Genomic DNA, 20054 nt, shown 5'->3' on the forward strand with positions numbered 1-20054 from the left:
CTTCCCCAGTTAAAGTATCATTGAAGAATATGGGCTCTATAACTTGTCTGCTAATTATGCCAGCCCAAACATTAGTTTTCGGGGGATATTGTGTATTAGTTTCCCTTACCCAGTGTGAGTTCTCGTCAGACCAGTAGCGACAGTTCTGCTTATTAACATGGCCATTTAGGGTGAATGTAGCCTCATCAGAAAAAAGGATCCACTCCGAAGATATGAGATTTTCGTCAATGGCGTTCATCATTAATTCACAGAACTGAACTCTGCGATCTGGATCGTCTTCGAATAACTCTTGAACGGGTTGCATTTCATAAGGTCATTTGGTTGCACTTTTTAAAATTTTTAGCACAGATTTATGATGAATAGAGTTTTCGCGAGCTACTCTTCTGGCTGCAGTTACCGGATTTTCTTCCATCGCTAACAATACATTTAATTGGGTGTTTTCATCGATTTTAGAAGACCTTTGTCTTCTCTTGTCTTGTCTTCTCGAAATCTGCTTTCGATTTTACTAACCGTACCTTGGTTAATAGATGGCAAATCTGGATATTTCTGCCTGAATAAGTGGACAACCTCTAGCTGAGTACGACTTCTGTCCCCATAACCAATCATCATTAAGATTTCAATCTTGTGGGATTCGGATAAATAGGGAATTTTTTCAATATAAGTTAACTTATTCAACAACTGGTTTAAATTCACTTTAACAGTGACACTACAACAATGTCAGGAAATGTCTCGATACCAATAAAATAAACAAACACGCCAAAAATTTACCAACACAAAATATTTCGAGACTTTTAATAATTTAAAGGCTTTCCATTTGAAAATAAAAAGTTTGGGTTAATTTGGACCCCCCCTGTAGGTGAAAAAATACAAAAACTATCTTGAAATGTGAAAAAAATAACCAAAATGGGTCTCAGGAATTTCGCGAGATAAATTTTGATTAGTTTTAACTGAATTTATTCCAGTTAAAGTCACCACACTGTATATTTGCAATATTTAATTTAATAACATTGTTTATATAAATTTGATATGATTTTATTAATAAATATTTAGTATAAAAACAGCGTCATTAGATTGGAAAATATGGATGAAAAATAGTCATTTTTCAGAACAATTTCATCAAATATTTGAGTAGTATTAATCGAGTTTAAAAACTAGATATGTAAATCCCGTGTCGATTTTTTAAATGCCGATTTTTTTTTCTTGTTTGTAAACAGAATCGTATATTATATACGTATATTCTTACCTATAATTTTCTTAAAAAGCATATTTCTCTCAGGAAATTATTTGCTGCAAAAAAAAACGGTTTTCATTAACTCTACCCCTACCCACCCCACACAACCAGTAAGAACCTGTTTTAGAAAATCATTGTTTTTCAAAATAATACGCATGAATAACAGCTAATTTGTCGTTAATATCGTATAATTATATATATGTTTATTAACAAATAAGAACAGTGCTATTAGATTAAATATTATGAATGAAAAACAGTGATTTTTCAGAAGAATTTCTTACTGGAATAATGTTTGGGGTGGGTGGGAGGGGTAAGGGTTGTTTTGATGGAAAACAGTGTTTTTGCAGAAAATTTATATATGCAATATTAACAACACTGCTTATTTAAATTTGATATTATTTTATATGTAAATATTTAGTACTAAAACAGCGTCATTAGATTGGATAATACACGGAAAAAACCCCACTATAACTTAAAGTAATAATCTTGACTGAAGATAAGCTTAGATTCATATATCCACAATGACAACTAATTTTATTCCAGAAAACGTATTGGTGTTAATCCAATGCAAAAATTACATTTTATTTAAATATTAATTAGCTTTGTCTTAGTATAGCAATACTCGGCAGAACACGTTTGCAAATATTATTACAATAGGATAAAAGCTTTATTTAAGAATAGTAATCTTTTGATACAATTTTTTAATTGCATTGTTAGTTAGAAGTAACTAAACTTGAAATAAGTATAGCCTATACTTTATTAATAATGTGCTATTCTTAAATAGAATGGAACCATAATTTTGAATTTGAAATACGAAGCTTCAAACAAAACGCTAGGGTTTTTATTACAAAGAATAGTTACGCTTGTATATTTTAATAAGAATATAAAATTAGCTGTATCATGGAAGTTGAGAAATGCGATACAATTTAAAAAAAGAAAAGGTACTTTCGCCCACTAGCTAATTTTCAACAGTTCTTCAATAGATTTATTAATGAATTAGATTAGGTAAAAAAAACGCAAATCTTATGGCATTTATTTAAGCTTTTTTGTCAACTAGTCATTAATCCAAAAGATAACGTTAAAAATTAATTTGATTAATTTTACCATATAATTTGGTCTCCGTACATTAATATAATAACATCTAGGTCAAGCTTCTTTTTTCATTATGGATTAGTAGCATATAATAACGTAAGTGTAGGTAAGAAAAACTCATATTAACATTAAAAAAATATTTATTCTCTTTTATACAGAAGGTATACCATATAATATACGTATACTAAATAATTCGTAACAAAAAAAAATTTATATTCTTACCTAAAATTTTCTGAAAATCATATTTCTCTCAGGCAATTATTTTCTGCACAAAAAAACCGTTTTTCATTAATCATAACCTTACCCACACAACTTACCAGTAAGAAATTGTTTTAAAAAATCATTGTTTTCTAAAATAATACGCATGATTTACAGCTGATTTTGTCGTTAATATCCAATCTAATAGCACAGTTTGTTTATTTAAATTTAATATAATTATGTATATGTATATTAATACATATTTATAACAAAAATAGTGCTATTAAATTGGATATTATCGACGAAAACAATGATTTTTCATAGTAATTTCTTACTGGGCAAATGTTTGGGGTGGGTGGGGGGGTAAGGGTTGTTTTGATGGAAAACAGTGTTTTTGCAGAATATATATGTGCAATATTAACAACACTGTTTATTTAAATTTGATTTGATTTTATATATAAATATTTAGTATAAAAACAGCGTCATTAGATTGGATAATATGGACGAAAAACAGTCATTTTTCAGAACAACTTCATCAATTATTTGAGTAGTAGTTTAAAAACTAGATATTATGTAAATCTCGTGTCAATTTTTTTAAATGCCGAAATTTTTTTTTATTTGTAAACAGATTCGTACATACGTATCCTCTTACCTATAATTTTCTTAAATATTCTATTATTTCTCTCAGGCAATATTTTCTGCAAAAAAAAACGTTTTTCAATAATGCTACTCTTGCCCCCCCACCCACCCCACACAGCTTACCAGTAAGAAATTGTTTTCAAAAATCATTGTTTTCCAAAATAATACGCATGAGTAACAGCTAGTTTGTCATTAATATCATATAGTTATATATATGTTTATTAACAAATAAAAACAGTGCTATTAGATTGAATATTATGAACGAAAAACAGTGATTTTTTAAAAGAATTTGTTACTGAAAAGATTAGTGGGGTGGGTGGGGGGGGTAAGGGTTGTTTTGATGAAAAACAGTGTTTTTGCAGAATATATATTTGCAATATTTAATTTAATAACATTGTTTATTTAAATTTAATATGATTTTATTAATAGATATTTAGTATAAAAACAGCGTCATTAGATTGGATAATATGAACGAAAAAATAGTCATTTTTCAGAACAACTTCATCGAATATTTGAGTATTAATCGAGTTTAAAAACTAGATATGTAAATCCCGTGTCAATTTTTTTAAATGCCGAATTTTTTTCTTATTTCTAATTTTTTTTTAAAAGCATATTTCTCTCAGGCAATATTTTCTGCAAAGAAAAACGCTTTTCAATAACGCTACCCTTACCCCCCCCCACCCACCCCACACAACTTACCAGTAAGAAATTATTTTAAAAAATCATTGTTTTCTAAAATAATACGCATGAATAACAGCTGATTTCGTCGTTAATATCCAATCTAATAACACAGTTTGTTAATTTAAATTTTATATAATTATGTATATGTATATTAATAAATATTCATTACAAAAATAATGCTATTGGATTATATATTATGAACGAAAAACAGTGATTTTTCACTCAAAAAAAAGAGTCAAGAGTCAAAATCAGTTAGTCAAAGAAGACTTTCAAGAGATATGGAAAAAAAACCCACAAACACAGCTTCGCTAGCTGATTTCGATGGATTGAATTTCTGAGGAGTCGCTCATTGAATATTAATTATAACTCCATAGTGCGTTTTCTTTTGCAGGCGTAACGACAATGCTCAACTTTTTCACCACCTCGAACGGATTCCGGTCAACTTTGCCGGTGGTGTCGAACCTGACCGCCATGAACGTTTGGGACGGGGTCTGTATGTGTTTCATCTACGCGTCGCTTTTGGAATTCGTCTGTGTAAACTATGTGGGACGCAAACGACCCCTTCATAACGTAGTTTATAGGCCTGGGGAGAATCCCTTTACGCAGGTAAGATCGTTTTTACGCTTTTCCAGCTTAAGTTATTCGCATAGTTTCGGCTTTTAAAATATAAGGGTGGCAAGGGTATTAGGTTACTAAAAGTGCTTAGGGAAATGAGCCGTAATATATACGCGCTCGGTTTTTAGATTTTGGTCTAAAATAGGGTTCTCTGAGAGGAATTTTTATCGAGAATTAAGGATTTAGGGAAAAGAAAATACATTAGGTGTATATATTTTGAATAATGTTAATAAGGGAGGTCTACCCATAGGTTCCGTATGTCTTTGGCAACTTACTGTTTCAAGGACTTTCCATTTGGAGTAATTTGCTTCTTTAATGGTGTATTCATTCCAGGCATTCAAGGTTAAGTTCGAGATTTTTAGAATAATTTTCATTTTAGTCGATGCAGTCAATTTTAATTTCTTCCAGGCATTTTTTCGATATTTTTGGCTTTAAGACTAATTTTGGATTTTACTCCAACCCTATTGTAAATTCACGTAAGTTATGCGATACATGAAAACTTCAAGTACAATTCGTGTAAATCACGTCACAAGTTATCCAGACTTTTTCTTCCAGACTTATCCAGATTTCTTCTTGGCAGTTGGGTGACTTTTAATGTAGTTGTGGAAATATTATTTTAAGACAAATTTTCGATTTTGAGAAAACTATCAGCAGTACCAAAATTTTCATTTTACAATTGAAATATTTAAAAAAAACTTGCTGAAAAAGAGTAACATGTCGATGGGTTTACTTTAATATTTTAAAAAGTCGTGTTTTAACCATCGGTGGTACCAAATATGTTATCTTACCGTTAGATTTGTGAAGAAAAATTAGTTGAAAAATAGGACCATATCGATCTATTTTTATTTTTTTTGGGGCAAATCGTCAGTGGTTCCAAAAATCTGAATTCAGCATTAAATTGTGGGGAGAAAGTAATTCAAAAAGAGTACCTTGTGGATGGAATCATATTGATTTTTAAGAAAATTGTGATTTTTGGGTGGTACCAAAAATACTGATATCACTATTAGATTTAGAAGGAAAAATTAGCTGAAAAAGAGTATCATGTCGATGGATTTATTTTCATTTTTAAAAAAGTTTTAATTTTCGGGTAAACCATCAGTGGTACCAAAAATCTGATTTCACCATTAGATTTGGAAGAAACAATTAACTGAAAAAGAGTACCATGTCTATGGGTCTATTTTTATTTTGGTTAATAATTGTGATTTTTGGGTAAACTGTCAGTGGTACCAAAAATCTGATTTAATCATTAGATTTGTGAGAAAAAATTTGCTAAAAAACAGTACCTTCTCGGTGTATTTATTTTCATTTTTAAAATATTTGTAAGTTTTGGGTAAATTATCAGTGGTCCCAAAAATCTGATTTCACCATTAGATTTGGAAGAAACAATTAACTGAAAAGGAGAACCATGTCTATGGGTCTATTTTTATTTTGTTAAATAAATGTGATTTTTGGGTAAACTGTCAGTGGTACCAAAAATGTGATATCATCATTAAATTTAGAAGGAAAAATTAACTAAAAAAGAGAATTATGTCTATGGGTCTATTTTTATTGTAAACTATCAGTGGTACCAAAAATCTGATTTTACCATTAGATTTGGAAGAAACAATTAACTGAAAAAGAGAACCATGTCTATGGGTCTATTTATATTTTGTTAAATAATTGTTATTTTTGAGTAAACTGTCAGTGGTACCAAATCTCTGATTTCACCATTAGGTTTGGAAGAAACAATTAATTAAAAAAGAGAACCATGTCTATGGGTCTATTTTTATTTTGTAAAATAATTGTGATTTTTGGGTAAACTGTCAGTGGTACCAAAAATCTGATTTAACCATTAGATTTGTGAGAATAAATTACCTGACAAAGAGGACCGTCTCGATAGATTTATTTCCATTTTTTAAAAAGTTGTAATTTTTGGGTAAACCATCAGTGGTACCAAAAATGTAATTTCACCATTACATTTTTGAGGAAAAATTTTCTGGAAAAAAAAACCAGGTCGATGAATTTATTTTAATTTTTAAAGCAATTTTAATTTTTGGGCAAACCGTCAGTGGTACCAAAAATCTGACTTTTCCATTAAGTCTACTGTCATTTTTAAGGAAGCTTTTTAATCTTAAAACGATCAGAGATGCCAAAAATGTTATTTCATAATTCACTTACTTAGAAAAAAGTAGCTGTAAGAGAGTGTTATGTCAATGGGTTTATTGTACTTTTTAGGATTTTGTATTAATTTTAACAAAAGCATCAAAGGTACCCAAAATGTAATAATTCACTTATTTAGTAAAAAGTGACTGAAAAAGAATGCCACGTCGACGGGTCTATTGCAATTTTAATTTTTTTTTTAATTTTGACAAATGTAACAGCGGTACCAAAAATGTTATTTCACAATTAACTTGTTCAGAAAAATTCTTCACGAGTCATTTTTTTTTAACCATTTTTCTCAAATTTTTAACAAAAAACCATCAGTGGTACCAAAAATATAATTTCAATTTTCAGAAAAAAATTACCGATAAGTTTTTCTTTAGACTTCGAATACCACAAAGGATATTTCCATGAAACCTCTCCATCACATAACCTTCAATTTAGTATCTAATAATTTTCAAAACGGGCTACATAGAAATATTTCCAATATATATATTTTGTTTTGCGTAGTATATATGATATGGGTCCTAAAATATTTTAATTAATTTATTAGACCTATTAATTAAATTATAAATTAAAATTATTTTTCAATATCAGGCAGTCGTGCTGTAAATTTCTTACTATTTAAAACTCTTTATTTAAAATTATGAATGCGTAGAATAGTTAATTAATTTATTAATGACGTTTCAATTTAAGTTTATATATAATTCCAGGCAGTCGAGCAATAGATTTCATGCACTTTAATTAAAAGTATGCCTTAAATGCCCGGAATAATTAATTAATGACGTTTCAATTTAAATTATTTTACAATTCCAGGCAGTCCAGCTGCTTACCATTTCAGGCAGTTTAATTAAAATCATTCCTCAACTGCCTGGAATAATTAATTAATTAATTTATGTTTAATGTTTAATTTCAATTTTCAGAAAAAAATAACCGATAAGTTTTTCTTTAGACTTCCAATACCACAAAGGATATTTTCATGAAACCTCTCCATTACATAACCGATTTCCTGAGGACGAATTTAACGCATAAAACGTCATCGCAAATAAAATTATTATATGGGAACAATTTTTAAATTAAATAAATTCTTAAAGAGTTCGTATCGTGCTTTAATTAAGTTATGCAGGTAAAATTTCACAAATTTTCACAATTACCCACTGGTCGTGAAAATTACACAAGGTTTGTTTGAGGATGATTTTCCAAAGCTCGAAACGTCTATACATATCATACTATATGCTATTTAGTATAATCGAATCACATGGCAGGCCTCCCTTCCTCCTGTACACTCCAACAGGATAATTATTTACTTACTTCTATGTGCTACTTATATCTTCCATCTATATAGCTGCATGACCAATGCGCATGACGGTTTTCTTGTATTACGTATTAAACTGATGATGCTTACTACAAAAATATGCTAAGCTAAACATAACGATCTAAAGTCTGATTTGACTATTTATGATAATGCGACAAAGTGGAATCAGAGAACAGGAGATGAAGCTTAGATAATACGTCCTTGAAGAAAATAAAGTTAAATCTCATGTTCTTTGATTCGTTCCTGAACCGTTTAACTTTAGGTAATTTCTTAACTAAGCTAAAGCCGTATGCTACTGTGGCATTTGACTAGAATGTTCCTTGTAATTTTACAGCGTTTGCCGGCTGTGCTGAGCAGGATAGGCATTATACTGGCCAGTCCATTGGTAAGCAGCCTCGCCCTTAATGTACTACCTCGCCTTTGCATTTGACCTACTAATCATTTTTTTTGCATTAAATTAAAAACAGCGAAAATCGGCTAATTCCCATTTTTGACTCGGAACGATAGTTTATTTTTTTGTTAGTGGCTACTTTCGTCAATAATTTAGACATTGACCGCTTTAGTAAATATTTGTGCAGAGCTTATACTAGTTGGTTATATACCCGTTTAAGAATTTATTGCTTTTTATTAATTATTAATAAACGGTTTTGGTCCACTGTGTTTGTTTGATGGGATGGTTTTTTTAAGGAGGAAGCGTTAATCACATTTTCACAGTTGCCCATGTAACTTCTAGATGGAAAAACGTACAATTATTTTATCGGGATATTAAGAGGTAAAAGTGCCCTGTTTGATTTAAGACCAAAGAACTACTTAATTCAGTTGTACTGCTTGGATATGAACGGTGATCATGCGCAGGGGGAGTTTAGTACAATTTTTTACAGTCAATTTAGTATCTAAGAATTATCAAAATTAGGCTACATAGAAATATTTCCAAAATATACATTTTCTTTGCGTAGCGTATATGATATGCGTATTAAAATATTTTAATTAATATATTTTAATAATACTAGACTTATTAGTTAAATTATAAATTGAAATTATTTTACAATATCAGACAGTCGTGCTGTAGATTTCTTATTATTTAAAATTATGAATGCGTAGTATAATTTATTAATGACGTTTCAGTTTAAGTTAATTTATAATTCCAGGCAGTCCAGTTACTTACCATTTTAAGCAGTTTAATTAAAATTATGCCTCAACTGCCTGGAATAATTAATTCATTAATTTATGTTAAACGTTTAACTTTAACGCTATTTTGTCTTATTAAGTACAGCAACTGACAATACTTTAAGTAAGTTACTATTAATGTTACAAAAGTTTACAAAAAATTAAAATCGATTAAAAAATAATAAATCTAATTAGTTTAGATAAAATTTGCTTATAAAAAGGAAACAGTTAACTAGTAATAAATAAAAAAAATTAATTTCGAATTAGAATATTTTAATTAATATATTTTAATAATACTGGACTTATTAGTTAAATTATAAATTAAAATTATTTTACAATATCAGGCAGTCGTGCTGTAAATTTCTTACTATTTAAAACTCTTTATTTAAAATTATGACTTAAATGCGTAAAATGATTAATTAATTTATTAATGATGTTTCAATTTAAGTTTCATAATTCCATTCATTCATAATTCCAGGCAGTCGAGCTATAGATTTTAGGCGCCTTAATTAAAATTATGCCTCAACTGCCTGGAATAATTAATTAATTATTTAATTTATGTTTAACGTTTAACTTTAATGCTATTTTGTATTATTAACTACAGCAACTGACAATACTTTAAGTAAGTTAATATTAACATTGCAAAACTTTACAAAAAATTAAAATCAATAAATAAATAATAAATCTAATTAGTTTAGAAAAAAATTGCTTATAAAAAAAACGGTTAACTACTAATAAATAAAAAAATAATTTCGAATTAAAATATTTTAATTAATATATTCTAATTAATATACTAGACCTATTAGTTAAACTATACATTTAAATTATTTTTCAATATCAGGCAGTCGTGCTGTAAATTTCTTACTATTTAAAACTCTTTATTTAAAATTATGAATGCGTAGAATAATTAATTAATTTATTAATAAAGTTTCAATTTAAGTTAATTTATACTTCGAGGCAGTCGAGCTATAGATGTTGGGCGCTTTAATTAAAATTATGCCTTAGATGCCTGGAAAAATTAATTAATGACGTATCAATTTAAATTATTTTACAATTCCAAGCAGTCCAGCTGCTTACCATTTCAGGCAGTTTAATTAAAATTATTCCTCAACTGCCTGGAATAATTAATTAATTAATTAATGTTTAATGTTTCATTTTAACGATATTTTATATTAATAACTACAGCAAAAGCCAATACTTTAAATAAGTTACTATTAATATTGCAAAAGTTAACAAAAAATTAAAATCGATAATTCCGGGCAGTCCAGCTGCTTACCATTTCAGGCAGTTTAATTAAAATTATGCCTCAACTGCCTGGAATAATTAATTAATTAATTAATTTATGTTTAACGTTTAACTTTAAAGCTATTTTGTATTATTAACTACAGCAAAAGACAATACTCTAATTAAGTTAATATTAATATTGCAAAACTTTACAAAAAATTAAAATCAATAAATTAATAATAAATCTAATTAGTTTAGATAAAATTTGCTTATAAAAAAGAAACAGTTAACTACTAATAAATAAAAAAAATAATTTCGAATTAAAATATTTTAATTAATATACTAGACCTACTAGTTAAACTATAAATTAAAATTATTTTTCAATATCAGGCAGTCGTGCTGTAAATTTCTTACTATTTAAAACTCTTTATTTAAAATTAGGAATGCGTAGAATAATTAATTAATGACGTTTCAATCTAAATTATTTTACAATTCCAGGCAGTCTGTCAGCTGCTTATCATTTCAGGCAGTTTAATTAAAATTATGCCTCAACTGCCTGGAATTATTAATTAGTTAATTAATTTATGTTTAACGTTTAACTGTAACAATGTGAATGTTAAAGTGAGCTTATTATAAATCTAATTAAAATATATCTAAGTGATTATTTTAGATAAAATTTGCTTCCAAAAAAGATAAAGAAAAAGAACAATAACAAAATAAATAAGCGGTTCTTTCTTAAATCAGAGATGCCTCTGAAGCGTTTCATTTAAAATCGCATAAGACCTTTAAAAACAAAGAAATCTTGTTCATATTCCTCCATATATTATTTATAAGTTCATTGTAATTTCTTAATATATATTAATTATATACTATTTAAAAAATGTGATAAATATATCTTTTGCTTATGCTTGCCTTTAAATTATTTTATTAATTAAAATGCCCTTGTAGAGGTAACTTTACAAAGGCTGCATTAATTAGTATTGATTTCTGATTAGTTTAATTTGGAAATTTAGAGAAAAATTGCTCCTCTTGCTTACAGGTAATTCAAAACTTTATCGGAAATATAACCAGAATTAATGAAAATTTGGACTTTTTGGACAATTTTTTTTTATTAATTTATAGTAATTGTACTCAATTTTTTATTAATTTTAGACCATTAAAACACGTTTCGTCAAGTTCCAGTCATTTGAAGTAATTTCCTATTAATTCCAGGCAGCGAAGTTCTTTTTTCAGTATTTAACTGCCTCGAAAAACTGAGCTTTAACTATCTGAAATTACGAACAAATAACTTAAAATTCCTCTCTATCTGTGCTCACATAACTCATTAATTTTCTTTCGGTTAAACAAATACACAAATTATAACTCATAACTTATAAATCGATAATTTCAAATACATAAATTAATACTTCCCGCCATAATCGAGTTACGTCATAATAATCTCTACTTGTCAATGCTCATTACTCATGTCAACTTAACAAAACGTAATAACTGTCAACATATGTGACGTTATTGCTAAAAGCGCGAAATTCAAATTTTAAAATTTAAGGTTTTTCTTTTTAGTTTTATCAAATTTAATCGAAACTATATTAGAATTAATAAAAATTTGGAAATATACACATCAGTGGTCACATCACTAAGAAACCCTCTTCAGATTTATGCACTTAATTAAAAGATTTTTAGTTTCAAGTATCCACTGTTTAACCTTAAGCCTTCCTAAAATTATACTTTAATAGTCAATCAGTAAAAATTTCAATAATTTCAAAAATGCTCAAATTTTATTAATTGGAATAGTTTCAATAAAATAAATCGAACATTCTTCAAAAGATGAAATATAAAAAAGTAAGCGGAAATTATGTGAGCAACTGTAAAAATCGGATTTTTGTTGTAGAAAGTAGAAAAAAATCCCAATTTTTCTCAAATATCTAAAAATACAGATACACCAATACTTTGGTTGAAAATCACATTCCACCTTAAAATAACCCCTCAAACAACGGGTTATCAATAAAATTATACACTAATGGACCAAACGAAGGAAACTTTCGGAAATTTTAATTGACGATCACGACTTTGCCTTAAAGTCAAGAAGTTTTCCTATAGTAAAAGCTTAAAATCGAATGCACGGCCAGTATATTATCTAAAATCGTTTTGCATGCGCATGATTCCTGCTCATGCGCAGCGCTTGTTAATTTCGAAACGCATGTCTTTATTTGGCGCATGTTTTTTTAACGTTGAAATCAAATAAATTCAGCAAAGAGAGGAACATTACAGTTGATCAGCTCGTTAGACACAAAAGCTTCGCCATGCAAAATAATAAACATTAATTTCGTAGAACGATTTGCTTATTTCTATAATTATTAGATTTTTATCCTTAGGACATTGTCGAACAAGAATACTTTTCTACTTTCCGTGAAAGTCCCATAAATCAGCCGTTCGTAAGTGAAGTATGCGACCGAGTTGTGTTAAGCCTAAAATACTAACTCATTGGTTTCCATCACCCCTGTATCGTATACCATTTACAAACAAGAGGCCAGAAGTGAACAAACAAATTAGAAGACATGCAGGTTTATTTATTTTTAGCCTCTAGGTTGTTATTGAACTATATCAACTAAATCTGTTCATTTTCAAGAACATTTTTTTGGCAACTGTTTTTTCGTTCTGCAAAAGTTTCTCATCAGTTCCATCTCTCTCCAACGTAACTTCAGACTTGTCACTTAATTTTTGGGATTTTCAATTAAATTGACCAGACGCTCCGTTTTCCTAATAAAGTAGAGCAAGAATTCCCAGTTCAGTCTTCTAGTTGCTCACACTCTTTACAATCTCTCATACTCACCTTGGACACCATGATTCTCACACCTGAGAGATACTTACAGTCTACTAGTCTACAGTCTTCTAGTCTAAAATGGCCGATAAGAACTCCACAAGAGCTAGTAACAACTTCAGAAGAAGAACCTTCCAAGGTTTCAATCACTTACATAATCACGTTCACAAATTTTGGCAATTTTGAATTATTTTTTACAATTCGGAATGCCTTTGATGTGCCGACAAATATTTGGCAAGTAAGACACAAATTGCATGATGCATTATGTCTTGCGTTTTAAGGTGTTTGACGAATAAAAGTCTGAGAGATCTTAATCTGGAGACAATACAATACTTTAATCAGATAAATTGTGAAATATGAAAATATATTTCAAAGAGTGGCTAAAAAAATGTGTACCAAACACCAAGGTCTTTTATGAAAACACTTGAGATATTCACTCAATTCCTTTGATGTGCCGACAAATGTTTGGCATGGAATTATTGGTCGAAAAGTCGGGAAGACTAAGCAGTAACTTTAAATATTCAAGTATTTAAGAAATGTTCGAATATCCTGGAGGAAAAGGTGCAAATGCCATGAAGAAACATAAAATTTACTTCAATTGCCTGGAATAACGTTGATAATTGATCTAATAGATGTTTATCCTTTAATATGCCTTATTCACTCTATTGTTTAGTTCTTCCAGGCAAATGAATTCTTTATTTATTTCTTACAGGCAGTTATATAATTTTGGCATTTCTGAGTTATTTAATTCATATACCAAACTTGCAAAAGCCAAGACATACGACATGACACCGTTCCTTTGATGTGCCGGCCAATGTTTGACAAGTAATTATTGGTCTAAAAATCGGGAAGGGTAAGCAGTGGCTTTAAATATTCAAGTATTTAAAAAATGTTTGAATATCCTGGAGGAACAGGTTCAAATGCCAGGAAGAACCATAAAATTCACCTTAATTGCCTGGAATAACGTTAATAATTGATCTAATAGATGTTTATCCTTCAATATGCCTTATTCACTCTATTGTTTAGTTCTTCCAGGCAAATGAATTCTTTATTTGTTTCTTACAGGCAGTTGAATAGTCTTGGCAATTCTGAATTATTTCATTCATATACCAAACTTGCAAAAGCCAAGACGTACGACATGACACAGTTCCTTTAATGTGCCGACAAATGTTTGGCAAGTAGGAGCCACATTGCCTCGGTTATATCTTGCTTTACAGATGTTTGATGAGTAAAAGTCTAAGAGATCTAAATCTGGAGATCATGCAATACTTTAATTAGATAAATTATGAAATATTGCCAAGTATATATCAAGCAATGTTTAAAGAAATGTGTATTAGGCATCAAAGTTTTTTTATGAAAATACTCGAGACATTCACACAATTCCTTTGATGTGCCGACAAATGTTTGGCATGGAATTATTGGTCGAAAAGTCGGGAAGACTAAGCAGTGGCTTTAAATATTCAAGTATTTAAAAAATGTTCGAATATCCTGGAGGAAAAGGTTCAAATGCCAGGAAGAAACATAAAATTTACTTCAATTGCCTGGAATAACGTTGATAATTGATCTAAAAGTGGAGAAGACTAAGCGATGACCGTAAATATCCAAGATCTTGAGAAATGTTCAAATGCTAGGAAGAAACTTGAAATTCAAAGATATCAGAGAGAGTTAACCAATGGAAAACAAAAGATTTTTTAAACTATCTGGCTTTAATAATAACCCCCTTATACTCTTGATATGCTAACCCTTTAAGCATCTCTTTTTCTTTCAATATGCCTTATTCTCGCATATAAATTGTTTAGTTCTTCCAGGCAATTGAGTTCCCCATTTATTTTTTACAGACAGTTGAACAATTTTCTAAATTATTCAATTCATATACCAAACTTGCAACAGCCAAGTCGTACGACATGACACAATTCCTTTGATGTGCCGACAAATGTTTGGCAAGTAAGAGCCACGTTGCCTCGGTTATATCTTGCTTTACAGATGTTTGACGAGTAAAAGTCTAAGAGATCTAAATCTGGAGATCATGCAATACTTTAATTAGAGAAATTATGAAATATTGCCAAGTATATATCAAGCGATGTTTAAAGAAATGTGTATTAGGCATCAAAGTTTTTTATGAAAATAGTTGAGACATTCACACAATTCCTTTGATGTGCCGACAAATGTTTGGCAAGTAATTATTGGTCTTCAAGTCGGGAAGACTAAGCAGTAGCTTTAAATATTCAAGTATTTAAGAAATGTTCGAATATCCTGGAGGAAAAGGTTCAAATACCAGGAAGAAACGTAAAATTTACCTTAATTGCCTGGAATAACGTTGATAATTGATCAAATGGATGTTTATCCTTTAATATGCCTCATTCACTCTATTGTTTAGTTCCTCCAGGCAAATGAATTTTTCATTTATCTCTTACAGGCAGTTAAATAATTTTGGCAATTCTGAATTATTTCATGCATATACCAAACTTGCAAAAGCCAAGGCGTACGACATGACACGATTCCTTTGATGTGCCGACAAATGTCTGGCAAGTAACACATTGGTCTAAAAGTCGGTAAGCCTAAGCAGTGGCTCTAGATATTCAAGTATTTGAAAAATGTTCGAATATCCTGGAGAAAAAGGTTCAAAACCAGGAAGAAACTTAAAATTCCCTTAATTGCCTGGAATAACATTCATACTTAGTCTAAAAGCACTTGTCCATCTCATACTGAAAAATCAAATGAAAGAATCAACAAAACATTGTGGCAATAAAAAGGATATAGGTAACTCTCCTCTGCTTCCAATGTCATCCAACTCCTTCAGTAAAATAGAGTGTTCCACCGTATTAAATGCCTTTCTCTAACTCTAGAAATACTGCAAGCGGTTTTAGTTGGTTCAGTTATGAAACTTATTACTTCGTCTAAGGCATTCCAAGTCTGAGGGGTCTTAATTTCTGCCTTCCTATATTAATCAGTTAAATACACTTAAGATATGACACAATTCCTTTGATGTGCCGACAAATGTTTGGCGAGTAAGACCCACCTTGCACCGATTATATCTTGACTTTTAGATGTTTGAGGAGAAAAAGTCCGAGGGATCTGAATCTGGGGTAATAAAATAATGCCAAGTATATTTCAAACAGTTGCCAAAAAAATATGTAGAGTACGATCACTATTCACGTATGAAATTGAATAGGGAGTTGTTCAATTTTATGTTTTTTAAGTTCAAATATACTCTATCTCATCAAAGTAAGTAAATCTGTGATATCCTAGGGAAAATACTAAGTCACTTCCTGGCATTTTTAAACAGACCTAGAGTGCGGTTTGGATTTGGCATAACCAAAACTAATTGCTCCCCAACGTTTGTATATTGATACTTTAGAATTAGATTAATTATATATTTTCTTATCTATAATATTTAAACAGGAACTAATGTTTATTTGATCTTCAGGGTGATAAAAAGCGAGAGTCAACGACAGTGGTCGCAAACGAAATCGTGACTTGCCAAAACTGTGGACCAAATCCGTGCACGCATACTAATAATGGGTGTCCAGCTGCAGAGGTAAATATTTTCAAGTATAAAATTGTTTCTAAATAATTTAAAAGTTATTGGGTAAATATTTTACTTGAATTAGAGCGTTTTTAGGCAATTCTGATCACTTAATCCAAGCAGAATTCCTTTGATGTGCCGACAAATGTTTGGCAAGTAACACCTACCTTGCACGAGTTATGTGTTGCTTCTTAGATGTTTGACAAGGTTTGTTGGTACATAGTAGTTTTATAATAAATACATTGGTAAACATGTAAAAAAACTGAAAAATTCATCCTACTTATATCCCCACCTTAAGGATGAATAACAATATTGCTGAAATCATGTTTTTTTACAAATGTCCACACAAAAAAATGCAATAATTTTCTGACCTATATTTTCATCTCACATGATGAGAAAGAGATATATATAATGAGAATCTTAAATACCTTTGCACCTTGTCAATTTTATATTAGAAACTCTTGCCAAATCTAAGTGTTGTCCGACAAAAAAAATAGAAGTGTCACCGGCAAAGAAAAAGACTAATAGTGCATCCTTGTTAGTTCCAATAGTTGAAACAGGTAAATACACTCTCTTTATTTCAAGAGGAACTAGGCTTAATGATCCTTTAAGCCTGTTGGTGATTTCTTTATGATGCTTATTAAGAGTTGATTCCCTAGAAAATTATATAGTTGTATAGCTGGATATGTGAGCAAATTCGATCTAAAAGACCAAAAGTCTGGAAAAAAAGGTGGCACTAAGAGTAATTAAAGAGGTCGCATCCGTTATATCCGACTCCCTAGGGAGTATCTTGACTATTGACTCAAAAAATTATATTTTGATAACTAGAAGACTGACGGGAAAGTGGTTTAATGATTTTTTATAGCCAATTAAATTATCTACCAAAACGTTTTTAAATTACTGCTTTAGCGAAATTCGGAAAAAAGTTATTTGACAAAATATGCAGGCAGTCAGTTTGGTCTCCATCGGACTTTAGCCAAATTTCAAATATTTCTTATTTGGTAACTGTAATAGTAATGGAAAAGTTGTTTCATACTTTTTTATATCTACTTAGACTAGCTATCACAGAATTTTTATTTGACTGTTTTATTCTTATCCTGGAAAAAGTTATCTGGAAAAAGGTTGAGGCAGTCGGTTTCTTCTTCACTTGACATTAGCCAAATTTCGTATATGTCTAATTTGGTAACTATAATAGTTACAGGAAAGTTATTTTATACTTTATTATAGCTACTTAGACAGAATATAAAAAACTTTTTATTTTACTGTTTTATCTCTATCCTGGAAAAAGTTATCTGGAAAAAGGTTGAGGCCCTCGGTTTGTTCTTTACATGACATTAGCCAAATTTCATATGTGTCTAATTTGGTAACTATAATAGTTACAAGAAAGTTGTTGAATACTTTTTTATAGCTACTGAGACAGACTATAAAAAACTTTTTATTTTACTATTTTATCTCTATTCTGGAAAAAGTTATCTGGAAAAAGGTTGAGGTTCTCGGTTTGTTCTTCACTTGACATTAGCCAAATTTCATATGTGTCTAATTTGGTAACTATAATAGTTACAGAAAAGTTGTTTAATACTTTATTATAGCTACTTAGACTTACTATAAAAAACCTTTCATTTCACTGTTTTATCTTTATCCTGGAAAAAGTTATCTGGAGAAAGGTTGAGGCCCTTGGTTTGTTCTTCACTTGACATTAGTCAAATTTCATATGTGCCTAATTTGGTAACTTTAATAGTTACAGGATAATTGTTATATATTTTATTATAGCTACTTGGACTAACTATAAAAAAACTTTTTATTGTACTCTTTTATCTCTATCCTAGAAAAAGTTATCCAGAAAAAGATTGAGGCCCTCGGTTTGTTCTTCACTTGACATTAGCCAAATTTCATATATGACTAATTTGGTAACTATAATAGTTACAAGAAAAATATTTAATACTTTATTATAGCTACTTAGACTAACTATAAAAAACTTTTTATTTTACTCTTTTATCTCTATCCTAGAAAAAGTTATCCGGAAAAAGATTGAAGCTCTCGGTTTGTTCTTCACTTGACATTAGCCAAATTTCATATGTGTCTAATTTGGTAACTATAATAGTTACAGAAAAGTTGTTTAATACTTTATTATAGCTACTTAGACTTACTATAAAAAACCTTTCATTTCACTGTTTTATCTTTATCCTGGAAAAAGTTATCTGGAGAAAGGTTGAGGCCCTCGGTTTGTTCTTCACTTGACATTAGCCAAATTTCATATGTGCCTAATTTGGTAACTTTAATAGTTACAGGATAATTGTTATATACTTTATTATAGCTACTTGGACTAACTATAAAAAACTTTTTATTTTACTCTTTTATCTCTATCCTAGAAAAAGTTATCCGGAAAAAGATTGAGGCCCTCGGTTTGTTCTTCACTTAACATTAGCCAAATTTTATATATGTCTAATTTGGTAACTATAATAGTTACAGAAAAGTTGTTTAATAGTTTATTATAGCTACTTAAAATAACTATCAGGACGTTTTTATTTTATTCCTGTATATTTATTCTGGAAAAAATTATCTGGGAAAATGTGGAACTATTCAGTTTGAAAAAATTGCCTAAATAAGCTGATAGATATGGATAATTTTTTTTTTTCTAAGTTAAAATTAGGTAAGCCTGGAAGAATCTTCATATTTTCTTCAGAAAGGACTGGAAAATCCTTCGACCATTAAAAGTCATAAATTATTTTGTTTCGCACAGGTACTCCTGTAATAAAAATTCTCATATCTTGATTATCACTGGAAAGATTATCACAATTTTTTCAGGAAAGGCTGGAAAAACGTTCAGTACCTTTCTGGACCTCAAATTTTTCAGCAATTTCCTACTTAACGAGAGTAATAAACTTTCAAGGAAAAAGGACTTTTTCTTTCCAAATCAATTCAACTGATTTTCTTTAGGGATCAATTATTTGATTACCACTATAAGGATTTTCACAATTTATCTGAAGAATTGAAAGCTGGAAGGTTGGCTGATATATCATTACAAGCAGCATAAAATTCTCTTTTGACCCATACTAACAAAGTCAAAATCCGTTGCCGTACAAGCGAATAGTAAGGAAAAATGTGCGGTAATAATATCTTATCAACCTCAAACTTTGGCATATCAAATGACCATCTTATGGGGTAATTATGCTAGATTAGTAGTTCTATAACGTATCCTTTTGAGGCATAGCTTAAAATTGATCATGCCTTTTCTTCTTCCTATCCTTTTCTACCTTAGAGGTTTCATCTGCTTCTTGTGTCTTCTTTTAGGTACTTCTCCCCCTGATCATTAGCTATTTCACCTTCAGTCATGTAACCTTATACAGTTTTTGAAATAGGTAAACACAGTCAAAGGCCTTACTTAAATCACAAAATACTGCTGTACAGT

At 29.8% G+C, this 20054-nt stretch overlaps 1 protein-coding gene across 11 annotated transcripts in view; it reads left to right on the forward strand.

The window, feature by feature from the left end:
• The window catches only part of LOC126744960 (glycine receptor subunit alpha-4), an 88546-nt gene that overhangs the window by 58732 nt on the left and 9760 nt on the right, over positions 1-20054 (forward strand). For 3 of the 11 annotated variants that reach the window (XR_007663381.1, XM_050452578.1, XM_050452580.1), the window contains exons 10-13: positions 4233-4447; positions 8245-8295; positions 12674-12742; positions 16547-16657. Coding sequence is in view for 10 of the 11 variants with exons in the window: in XM_050452578.1 (XP_050308535.1) it covers positions 4233-4447; positions 8245-8295; positions 12674-12742; positions 16547-16657 (446 nt within the window). In the remaining variant the exon portion in view is untranslated. The remainder of the gene's footprint in view (positions 1-4232; positions 4448-8244; positions 8296-12673; positions 12743-16546; positions 16658-20054) is intronic. The other 8 variants (XM_050452579.1, XM_050452581.1, XM_050452585.1 and 5 more) reach the window with 5 other exon arrangements.

This window comes from Anthonomus grandis, chromosome 15 (genome assembly GCF_022605725.1).
Source record: "Anthonomus grandis grandis chromosome 15, icAntGran1.3, whole genome shotgun sequence".
Classification (NCBI taxonomy): domain Eukaryota; kingdom Metazoa; phylum Arthropoda; class Insecta; order Coleoptera; family Curculionidae; genus Anthonomus; species Anthonomus grandis.